The sequence below is a fragment of the Trichosurus vulpecula genome, chromosome 7 (genome assembly GCF_011100635.1).
Source record: "Trichosurus vulpecula isolate mTriVul1 chromosome 7, mTriVul1.pri, whole genome shotgun sequence".
Classification (NCBI taxonomy): Eukaryota; Metazoa; Chordata; class Mammalia; order Diprotodontia; family Phalangeridae; genus Trichosurus; species Trichosurus vulpecula.
The window spans coordinates 207,540,282-207,552,910 of record NC_050579.1 but is presented as its reverse complement, the minus strand read 5'-3'; the positions used below and the strand labels follow the sequence as shown (position 1 = coordinate 207,552,910).

The following is a 12,629-nucleotide window of genomic DNA, read 5'->3' as shown; positions in this document are numbered from 1 at the left end:
ACAAGATATCTTGGGATTTATGAGCTATATGTCTTTTTTATGGACTGTACCTTAAACCCAAATCACTCTGGCTCTCATTGATTGGCCAACTAGGTCCCAGCCCAAGCCTCACTTGGTCATTGTTTGGGTTCTTATGGCATAGAGTGAATGTAGATAGCAATTGATTATGTTTTGGTCAAAACCCTGAGGGTCTTCACCCCTCCCAGAATATTTTTTTTTGGACTAGGTAAAAGAGGCCATTTTTTGCCTCATCTCTTACTAGCCCTAGTCACTGAATGAGCATTGCCTCAGCCAAACTGAGACTTGGGAAAGACCTTAGCTTAAAAAGGCCCAGTCTCCTCCTGCGTCTGGGGCCATCTCCAGTCATCCTGTTCTACATCTTACTGTTGGACCCATACGGCTCCTGAGGAGAGAGTGAGGTTGGTGACTTTGCATAGCCCTGCTTCACTTAAATCCAGTTCTCTTGCAAGTCATGACATCACCTTTCTGATGTCATGGTTATCTTCAAGAATGTAGGCCAAACAACTACAACAACAACAACAGCAAACAGCACCAACAGCACCTTCCTTTCAATCCATCACCCATGCTAGTATCAGATTAATCTTCATGAGATGCTAAACTTTGCTTGCTGTCTCTGATCTCTCGTTTACCTATAAAGATAATATCCAAATAAGCTTTATTTAGCCCCAAACATGTGTATGTTAGCCATTTAATTAACTCTTGCTTATCAGTTCAAAGTAGCATACAGAGCATCTCAAATACCGCTGTTGTTGACATGTACTAGGAGGTGCTCATTTTTTTCTTACAGCTATTTCACTTCCTAATTATGTTTTATTTAGGCTGTTTAAATTGTTTGATTTTCCCTCTTTAAAGCACATATCTACTGATTTTAGGGGGAATTGGCTAAGAAGTATTCTCTATGACAGTCAGAATCAAGATTGGGCTTTAAAATTTGCCAGGGATAATTCTGAATGGGTAATCAAGAACGAACCATATGTTTGTAACCTCTCAGGGCTGCCTGATTCACTACTTTATTGCTAATATAATTTAACCATTTCTCTGTTGTTAGTAAAGAGAGGGGGATGGATATAAGAGAAGTTCTTGAGATAGACTAGAGATGACATATTAACTGATTAAAAATGTTTGGTGAAGGAGAGTGTGTAATTGAGGGATATACTCTGAGGTTGTGAACTTGGATGACTAGAAGAATGGTGATGCTGTTACTAGAAATAGGGAAGTTAGAAGAGGTGTGCAATTTTGGATGTAAGATAATGGATTTTCTTTGGAAGTGATGAGTTTGAGCTGACCATGGAACATCCTATTTTGAAATGTACAATAGGCAGTACATGACACCCAGCTCAGGAGAGGGGCCAGACCTGGATTTGGAGATACTGTAGTCATCACCGTAGAAATGGTAATTGAATCCATGGGAACTGATGAGAGAGAGTGACAGGGAACAGAGGAGAAATTTGAGAGTACATCCATAGCTGGGGACTACAGCTTAGGCAGAGCTTTAGGAAGTAGCAGCCATTAGTAGGTATATGAATAATATTCATTTGTCTCTTGATGAACAAAGCTACATCTTTAACTCAAGTATAGAGATTATTTCTTTGACTCTTGGCTCACTGAGTAGAAATCCTTCTTTGCACTCTAGCCCAACACCTCAATTTATCAATGAGGAATTTTAAATCTGTCAAGGTTAAGGGACTTGTTTAATACTGTACAGTGAGGTAATAACATGGCTGATAGTAGAGTTCAGTCCCCTTACTCTGAGTCTTGTCCTTTTTCCACTTTGCGACTTGTATTTTTTCCAGATAAATGAAACTTTTGTCCTCGATAGTTAAGGAGTTGAGGTAAATCTGCTTTCAAAAAGCTGTATTGACAATTAGCGGTATTGTGCTTCAAATAAAAATTTAAATGTCAGTTTTTCTTATTAGGACAGAACTGTAATATTTGTAAAAATTTTATTTCATTTACCCAGTTTTGAAATACCTGCTTACTGGCTTTTCAGATCTTAGCTAGGGTAGTAGTAGATAGTGAACTGTTATGTTAGATAGTTTAAAATAACACTTAATTTTTTTAAAAGGTGGAGTCCGTTTGTTAATTTTGTTTGTGAAAGCCTTCTTGTTCCCTATTAAGTCTTTAAAATTCCCCCCCCCACTTAATATTAATAGTATTTTATTTTTTCTAATTACATGTAAAGACAGTGTTAGAAATACACTTGACACTGAAATTCAGGTATCAAGGGCAATTTATTATTATTGAGGAATTCAAAGGAATTGGTAAACCTGCCTGGCCAGGAGCCGACTCCGCCCTTCTTTAGGAAGGGGGAGTGGGGAGTACAGGAGTGAGACCAACTTTATTCTTTTAGACTGAGATAGATTGATGCACCATCAGCTCATTACCTCCCTTCAGAGAACAGATTGGTCTGCTCCCTTCTAGGTCACAATTTTCCCTATATGCCCCCAACATGTAACTGCTTGGCATGTTTCTCCCTCCTCAGCATCCGTCCCATGTTCAAAAATGGTGGAAAATTTCTCCCTGTGGGTGCGTGAGGTAATATTCAGTTAGCCAATTAAGCATGCATGGTAGCCATTTGACCCAGTTCTCTCTTCAACCCTGACTGTTACTGGCCAGTTTAGATGAGTTCTCCTACATCCTGGGTCTGAGGCATCTACCAAAACCACAAAGTTGATTTGGATTGGTTGAGGACTCTCATCCTGGTTAATTATTACTCCTTCTTTGTTCAAGCTGATGCTTCATTAATTGTTCTGTGGAACTCATTTAACTCTTCTGTGGAAATATAACTTTCCCTAACTTTCATCCATCTCTCACAACAGTTTTCAACATTCAATTTTATAACATTTTTTTTCCCTTCCCAAGATGGCAAACAGTTTGATATAGGCTATACATGTACAATCATATTAAACATATTTCCACATTAGTCATGTTGTAAAAGAGGAATCAGAGCAAAAGGGAAACCCACAAAAGAAGAAAACAAAGAAAAAAGGGAGAGAAAATAGTATGCTTTAATCTGCATTCAGACTCCATAGTTCTTTCCCATCAAGAGTCTTTTTGAATTGTAAAATGACACTAATTAAACTGTTCATCTGGCAGGAGTGCTACACACAAGCACATTGCCTCAGCAAATACTTACCTTAAGGTGAAGATAAAATAATAATTTTTTTCTTCAATTTTCCCCCCTTTTTTTAAAACTGGAAACTGACCAAATATCTTTTAAAAGTTTTAGCTTTTAGGAAAAATCTAATACTTTAAACACATTTTAAATCAATATTGTTTTCTTCAAGAGCTTATTTTAAGACCCACTTCTCAAAAAGTTGAGAGGAAATACTTTTCCAGAATAAGATTACCTAGATATTAGGAAATCAGTGCATTATAGTTGACCAACCACATGAAAGAAGTTTTGTTGAATTTAGAAAATAAGTAGTTTAAACTTCAGTTGATCTGAGACCTGTGATAGCAAAATGTTCTAAATGTTTACCCCATTTGTTGGGATTTCTTTTAGCACTATATTACTTTATTTAGTCAGACTTTTAGATCTTGTTAGGGGAAATGTCATGAGGTTTCTGGTTTAAATAAGATGCATGTAAACTTTCACCCATGAATTGTTTTAAAATGGCAGACAGTTTTAGCTAATGTTGACAGAAATGAAAAATCAGAAAATATTTGGATTTCTTGTTTGTAACCTTTTTAGTATTAGCTAAAGCATTCTTCTTAACATGTTTAAAATATATGTTTGTAATTTCTATATACTTATACTAGAATTATATTGAAAATTAGACTTTCTAAAATATAGAAATAATAAATCCTTTTTTCCTTTTTCTGATTTAGGTCCACGATGGGCTTCCTGGAATATTGGTGTATTTATTTGCATTCGATGTGCTGGAATTCACAGAAATCTTGGTGTTCATATATCCAGGGTCAAGTCAGTCAACCTTGATCAATGGACACCAGAACAAATACAGGTAAGTTTACTTATGATGAAATTTAATGTTGCTTATAAAATATTGATTATAAAAATACTTGTGTAAAATATTTCTGAGACATATGTAGCACCTGAGAACTAACTTTAAAAGGTATAACTGAAAGTCGTATGTATGTCCTTTTGAAGGTTCTTCTTAACCTAAGATCTAAATACATAAATATGTATAGTAGGATTTTGATGATTTTTCTCCACTAAATTTTACTGAAGTTAGGAAAAAGCGATAAGCAAAAATAATCCATTCACTCCTTGGCTTTTTGTAAGAAAGCTCTCTTAGAAGAAACAGTTTGGGAGTACCTTATTTGTAAAAGTCAAGAAATGCTGTTTTTGCATCTGATATTTTCCCCATCCCCTCTTTTTTTCAGAACGAGACAAAATGGTACATCTCATTCAAGTTCATAATCAAAGATGATATCTATCTTTTATAGTTTGGTGAATCCTGAATCTACTCAAAATTTTTGAGCCTGTCTTGATGGAGGGATGACAAGTCTTGTTGATTCTAGGGTGAACATTTCGAATTTTAATAACCTTGGTTATTATCTCTTACCATCTTTTTAAAGCTTTGCAAGAAAACATTTTGTTTTGTCTTTAAAAATGTGAACAGTTGCAATACTTCAGATCAATAAAGATTTATATTATAGCATACCTGCTATGTGCATTACATTACTTGAAGGTACTGCTTGTCTGTTTTGAAAAGTTGGAGGAAAGATTAAGAATCTATATAAGTTGGTTGTTATTTCTGCTTGATTAGCATGGGCACAACTACAAAAAGAGACATTTTAAACCTGGGAAAACTAATATAAATGTCATGGTCAAATTATATACATTTTAATCTTGGATTTATCTTGAGGTACATGGAAATTTTTGTGGAAGGGTAGACAAAATAACTTTTTATTTGGTTTGTGTTCTTGTAAACTTCTTAACTCCCTGAATTTTGTTTCTTTCATTTCACTGAAATAGATTTTAAAGATCACTAGTAATCTCTTCATTTTCAAGGCCCATGACCTTTCTCTGTATTTGTTATTTCTCCTTATGCTCTTTCTTTATGTCTTTTGCTGTTTGTCCTTCTCCAGTCCTCAAAGTTCATTCCTTAGCCTTCTGTTTTTTACCTTGTGTTTCCACCTTGGAGAATTCATGTCTTCTCATGACTTCAGTTGTTATCTATGTATGTGTTATTTCTAAATCTAAATCACTAGCCCTGAGGTTCATTTCAGAGTCTTTACTTGTCTCCTGGGCTTCTTCAGTTTTGTTTTACGTTGATCTTGAGAGAACTGCAAGATACTTGTGTCATCATCTCACGAAACTGTCCTCCCCTATTTCTCTGAATCTTTCCTAATTTTCACAATCTCTCTGTGTCAAAACCTGAGTCATTTGACTAAGACCTCTTCATTATCTTAACACTATTATATCCTTTAATCATCGGATCCTGTCAATTTTTCCTTTGTAATGTTTCTGTCCTGCTGCTACTACCCTTTTCTTGGCCCTTAACATCTCATGCTCCATTTTTTTGTAGTAGCTTCGTAGCTGGCCTACTGGTTTCTAGTTTGCTTTCTTTGAGGCCGTACCAGATTTGCCATTAGACTATGAGCTCCTTAAGAGCAGAGATTGTTTTTTGCCTTTCTTTGTATCCCCAATACTTAGCATAGTGCCTGGTACATAGTAGCAACTTAATCAATGCTTGTTGACTTACCACCTAGAATTCAATTCAATTAAAAATTTATCAAGCACCTATTAGGTACCAGAGGTAGTGTACTAAGCTCTGAGGAAACAAATAAGAAAAAGGTAATCTCTGCCCTCTAAGAGCTTACAATTTAATGGAAGAAGATAGCATATAAAAGGAAGCTAGGACGCACATGAAGGGTGGGGTGTTGAAGAGCACCAGATGATCCTTTGATCACATGATTTTTCTGCTTAGAAACTTTACATTGCTTCCTGATGTATATAAAGTCCAAACTCCTTAGCTTATAGTTTAAAACCAGTCACATTGTTTTCTTAATATACCTTTCCAACCTTATCTCCAGGATGAGCTCTTTTCTCCATAAACTGGTCTATGCTAGGTCTTCTGCACATGATTTTCTTATTTCATTGTTCTCCCTGGCCCTCCCTCAATGCCAGATAGACAGTAACCTTCCAGCAATTCTGTTAGTCTGTTGTCCATAACCCAAATGCCCTGAGACTGCTCTATTCCAGGTTGTCCTTGGCTGCTTATTAGGTCGGACATTTCTATTGTGATACAAAGAAAGCCAATTTCTAGAGTTCTTTGTCTAGTAAAGTGTTCTATGATGCATATTCTCAGTCTGTAGGATACGAATATAAAGAGATTTTTAAAAAACAGAATTATTCTAGAACTTATACATCCAAATAAGCTATCTCCTTTAAGGTAGGTGTCTTGGGAGAATTATGCACCTATTCTAATGATTCTGCCATGGTACTTCTAAAATCATCCTCCTATGGTCATTTCCCATAAACTATATGTAAAAATTATTGACATTATATAGTCAAGTGACCTAAAATGGTGTTGCTCACCTGGATCACCCGTCTTCCTCACTAGAAGTAGCTTTGAATTACTTTGATTGGTTATTTCCAAAATTCAAATCTCTCAATGTTACATGCTGTCTTCATCATTTCTCATATTACCAAATGTAGGTAAGGAAAAACACTGCATATTTTTAAAGAGGCACAATGTAGAAAATTTCATTTCCAAATTTTATTTTCAAAAAGCATAATTAAACTAGAAACATAATAAATTGTCAGTAAATATGCATCCATATGTGTATATGTTTTTGTATTGGGGCATAATGTCTCTGGGGATTACATATGCATTCATTTACAAACTTGATGATTTTTCCCTCTTCATTTTGGGTGTTTTTTGCAAAAGAGCTGACTATTTTTTTTAACAAACTTTTTCACCCATAGCTTTATGGGCATAATTTATTATTAGATGAGTTAGAAAGCTGTACTCTATACTGAATATTTACCCAGATTTTAAATTTGTGTTTAAAAACAGAGGTTTTAGAGTTGGGAGAGAACCTAAGAGAAAATTTAATCCAACCTCCTCATTTTGCAAATGAGGCTATTGAGGACCTGGAAATGTTTAAAAACTTGTATAGGTAGTAGATAGTAGAAACTTATTCAAACTTAGTTCTTTTGTTTCTACTTCAGTGCTCAAAAACCTACAGGTCATCGAAACATAGTATGCCCAAATAAAAAGTTTACATATTGGAAACAAGCATTTATTACATGCTTACCAGGTGCTAGGCACTCTGCTAAGTGCTGGGGATATAAATACAAGCAAAAAGAATAATAATCCTTGCCCTCAAGAAACTTACATTCTTATGTAGGAAAAAAGCACACAAAAAGGAGCTGAAAATGATTCAAGTATTTTAGGGGCATGTTTTCTTTTACATTGGGAAAGTCAGGAGCAGGATTGGGGTGTGGGGGGAGACAAGCAAGACAGCTTGGGACCCTCCACAAAATGGAGGCTAGGAAGAGCTCACCGTTGCGAGCATGGTGGTAGTCATTATGTAGAAATATTCCACAGTGAGTAGGCTGCAAGTGTAGTACCAGGGCAAGGAGGCACCAGGTTCCAAGGGAAGTTCTAGGATAAGACAGAAATAGAGGCATGGTTTTGAGGTCCAGAAGCTTTTGAGCAGTGCCAGGAGGGCAAAATATTGCATATTTTTAGAGAGGCACAATGTAGAAAATTTTGTACAGTCTTATTTTCAGAAAGCATAATTAAATTCAGGATTAATTAAAATTATATGTAGTACTTTATTTTTCTTCTTGATGTCTTTCATCTCATTTTAAGTTTCTGGAATGCTAGGTAGAATAACTTTTGTAGAGTTTTATTTTGCTAAATATTTCTCTATTGTTAGGAATCCCCTATAGCCTCTATGTCTTTTAGTGGCAACCTTACATCAATACTATTGTCAAAATTAAAAATCAACAACTGCTTTGATCTATAAACTATCCTTTCACTTCATTCAACAAATAATTCTTAATATCTACTATGTGAAAACTATGGCGTTAGATTGTGGGGAATAAAGAGAAATATGTATTTCCTGTCCTCAGAGTTCAGAAGGGGAACAAAGCAAAAGTTAATATGATCACCAGAAAGTTTTTATTAATTGCTAAATTGGGAAATGTTAATATCATCACCAGAAATGTACTTATTAATTGTCAGTTTGAACATTGATTAGGAGCTAGCTGAGGAAACAGAGGCCATGGAAAGAAGGCTACATAGTTCTGTTCTTTTCTGGATAGCAGCTTGTTTTTAAGACATGATGTATTAATAAGAACACTGGACTAAGTATGTAGGTTTTTGTTGTTTTAAGTCAGTTTAACTCTTTGGGTTTCAGTTTTCTCATCTTTAAGGGATTTGGACTGTATGATTTACAAGGTGCTTCTCAGTTCTAAAATGCTTTAGTTCTCTCCATTCATCAACAAACATTTATTATCTGTTGTGTGCAGGCTGCTTTAATAGGCTCATTTGGAAAAGTTAATTCCTGCCTAATGGAACTTTTAGATTGTTAGACAAGCTTCAAACACAGATAACTATAATATACAATATTATATATGTTTATTAGAGAGTTTTCAAAGTGCTATGTGAGCTCCAAGAGAGAAGGTGCTATGTGAAGTCTATAGACAAAAAGAGATTCTCGGAGGAGGTAGCATTTGAGTTGGGCTTAAAATATGAAAATGGGTAGGGAAGACATTTCAGGCTTAGGGAGCAGTGTGAGCAAAGGCTCAAAGGTGGGTAAGGGCATAGTACTTTTGGGTTGGGGATGGGGGGAGGAGAGGGTAGAGGGTTGAGTAGTCAAGATCTCCTGGAGTATAATGTATATTTGAGAAGAGCAGTATGAGACAAAGCTGGAATGATAGGGTGGTTCTGCTCTGAGTAGCAAGAGATGTGTATTTTTCCTCAATATTTCAGACTTTACTAGCTCTCTTTTGCTTCTCAAGTAGTGAAATGACCATATTAATTTAACAGCAGGTGTTTGGTTTGTAATTTTTTTTTTGTGGTGGTGGTGGTGGTGGTGGTAGGGCATATGAAAAAGGAGAAAATGGAGATGTAAAAACCTTTTGGAAGGTTATTACAGTTTTCTAGGTGATAATCAAGGCCTATACAAGGGTAGTGGAAGATAGGAGGGAGTGGATGTCAAAGATGTCAAAGAGGTAGAATCCATAGGACCTGGTGGTGATGGATTTAGAAATGAGAGGTGAGGACAGAGGAAAAGCCACAGAAGATCTTGAAGTTTTGTACATGGGAGACCAGGTGAATTGTGGAACTGTAGAAAAATACCATAGAAAAATAACTGGCAAAAGGTAGACCAGGTTTGAAATGCGGGGAATTATAAATTCAATGTTAGACATGTCGAGTGTCACATGATGGTAGAATACTGAAATAAAAATGTCGTGAAGGTAGCTACATAATAGGGATCTGAGTCAGGACAGACTGCAGATGTAGGCTGTGAATGAGATTTCTGAAGTAGAGAATTGTAGAGGGGAAATATCTACCTTTAATAGATTGGAATGAGGATGAAGAACCATCCAAAGAGAAGAGCAGTTGTAGACAAAGGACCAGAACCAGGAGAGCTCAGGGATTTTGAAGTCAAGAGACGAAAGAATATCCAGGAAGAAAGGGGTAAAGAATATTCAGGAAGAAAGCACTGGGTAGTCAGTGCGTCCACAAATTATGTTGTTCAAGGAAGATGTGGTCTAAAAAAAAAGGTAATTAAATTTGGTGATTGGAAGGTAATTGATCTTTGGAAGAAAAGTTTTAGGGAGTTGTGTCTGGGCCAAGGCCAAATGGCAAGAGTTGAAGGTGGCCCTTTCCTTTGTCAGGGTAAACCCCTCTACATGTCCAGGTAATCCCATTCCATCCCATCTTCTTTGTTAGATTAGATCACCTCCTCGTCATCTCCACTGTCTCACTACTCTTTTTTCTTTCCCTACTTAATGACTTTCCCTACTGCCTGCTAACAGGTCCATGGCTTGTCTACTTAAAAAAAAAACAAAAACAAACCTCGCTTGACCCATCAATCTCACTAGCCATTGTCTTATATCTCTCCTCTTTCTTGGCTAGAAAGGCTATGTAATTTCCTTTCCTCTTACTCTCTTAACTCCTTGCTGGCTTCAGACCTCATCCAGCTGAAACTACTCTCAATGATTTCTTAATGGCTAAATCTAATGACATTTTCTTAATCCTTATCCTTCTTGACTTTTCTGGAGCCTTTGACATTGTCACTTAACCCCATCTCTTTGTTATTCTCTTCTCCAGGTTTTTGTGAGACTACCCTTTCTTGGTTTTTCTCTTACTTTTTTGTTTCTTTCTAGTCTCCTTTGCTGGATCTTGCACCCGCTGACTGTGAATGTTTCCCAAGACTCTGTTTTGGGTCTCTTCTCCTTCTGTGGTATTTTGCTTGGTGATTTTTATCAGCTGCCATGGCTTCAATTATCATCTCTATGGAGATGATTCTCAGATCGATTTATTCAGAGCTAACCTTATTCCTGACCTCCAGTCTCACACCTGCAGCTGTCTCTTGGACATCTTGAGATGATTTTCTTGTGGACATTTTAAATATAACATGTCTGAAACTGAAATTATCTTTTATTTTCCCTTCTCCACTCTCAACTTTCTCTTATTCTTAACTTTCCTTATTACTTTCAGGGGCACCACAATCCTCACAATCACCCAGGATTGCAAACCAGGTGTCATCTCAGCTCCTCATTCTCTCTTATTGTCTCCCCGGCCCCCAGCCATATACAGTTAGTTATCAAGTCCTTTAAGTTGTACCTTCATGATATCTTTGATACATGCTCCCTTCTCTCCTCTTATACTCCCACCATCTTGATGCAGGCCCTCATCACCTCACCCTTGGGTTATTGCAGTAACCCTTTGGTTGGCTGCCTGTCTCAAGTCTCCCTCCACTCAAGAGCATCCTCCTCTTAGCCCAAGTCTAACTATGTTATGGCACTATTCAGTCAGGTTTAGTGGTTCCCTGTTTTCTCCAACATCAAATAGAAAACTGTCTTTGAAAGCTCTTCACTGTTTGGCCCCATCCTGCCTTTCCAGTCTTCTTATACCTCCTTGCTTTTCCTTGAACACATACCCATCATTCTGACTCCCAACTGGGCATTTTCCCTGGCTATTGCTCTTGCCTAGAACTCTTGCCCTTCTCATCTCCATTCCCTGGCTTTCATGACATCGATGCCTCAAGTCTCCGCTAAAGGCCTACCTTCTGCAAGAAGTCTTTCTGAGTCTTCATTTCATTACCTTCCCTTTGAGACCATCCTCAATTTATCCTGTATATGTCTTATTTATACATAGTTGTTCACATATTAAATAGGGTCTTTTTGCCTTTTAAATATTTTAACATATTCATATATATATTAATACATTTAATATATTTTTATGTTCCCAACTGGCACTTACAGTAGAGTGACTGACTAATACTTGTTCAGTTGGGTTAAGGAGGCTGAGTAGTGAGGAAGTTTTGGCATTATGGATAGGTAGCTTTTCTAAGAAGTGTAGCAGTAATAGAGAGAGATGGGGAATTAGTTGATTCTGATAACAGGGTCAAAGAAAAGACATGCTTTTTTTTTTAAAGTGTTATAACGATATGAGCATGTTTTCTAGGCAGGTAGAAAAAAGCCGTGGAAACAGAAAAGACTGAAGATTCCAGAAGGAGAGAAGACTAATGTTAAAAAGGTCAGGAAGAGAAAGGAAGTGGGTTATAGAGGGATGAACTTTAGGAGTCTGTTGTTTAGTCATTTTCAGTGGTGTCTGACTCTTAAGACCCCTTGGGGTTTTCTTGGCAAAGATACTGCAGTGGTTTTCCATTTCCTTCTCCAGCTCATTTGACAGATGAAGAAACTGAGGCAAACAGGTTAAGTGACTTGCCCAGGGTCACATAGCTAGTAAGTTCCTGAGGCTGGATTTGAACTTGGGTATTTCGCTTGTGCCACCTAGCTGCCCTAACTTTAGGAATAGGAGTATGTTTTCTCTAATTCAGAGGGAAAGAAGGAAAAGGAGCTTTAGTGTAGCCATATCATCTTATTTAGAAAGACTGGGGTACAATTTGTAATTAAAAGAGAGTGCTGGAAAAAATCTGCGTAATTCTTTGATATGGTGGAGAGGGAATTTGTCTGAAAATCTGGAAGATGTGGGCTTAAGTGTCAACTCTGACAATGCTTGCTTTATAAAAGTGGGCAAAATCACTTAGACAAATGCTTGGGGAGCTGAGGAATTAAGAGTATAAGTTAGGGCACAGCTGTTCATCCTCATTGCTAGAGTTTCTTTCTGGGAGTTCCTTATACCAACAAAATTACAAGTTTGGACCCAGAACATCCCAACAAAACATATTAGTAACTTGGAATGATAGTAAATATTCTGGAAATACTTAAACCAATCTGGGTGGGTTTTTTTTTTTTCCTTTAAGACTTTCTAGGGGCAACTAGGTGGCACAGTGGATAGAGCCACCAGCCCTGGAGTCAGGAGGACCTGAGTTCAAATGTGGCCTCAGACACCTATTAGTTGTGTGACCCTGGGCAAGTCACTTAACCCTGATTGCCTCCCCAGGGGAAAAAATACTTTCTAAAAATATGCTGCTTTGTTCCAGGCCTG

At 37.0% G+C, this 12,629-nt stretch overlaps 1 protein-coding gene across 3 annotated transcripts in view; it reads left to right on the top strand.

The window, feature by feature from the left end:
• Positions 1–12,629, top strand: part of SMAP1 (small ArfGAP 1) — a 224,708-nt gene that overhangs the window by 87,536 nt on the left and 124,543 nt on the right. For all 3 annotated transcript variants that reach the window (XM_036767086.1, XM_036767088.1, XM_036767087.1), the window contains exon 2: positions 3,853–3,986. In XM_036767086.1, coding sequence (XP_036622981.1) covers positions 3,853–3,986 — 134 coding nt within the window. The remainder of the gene's footprint in view (positions 1–3,852; positions 3,987–12,629) is intronic.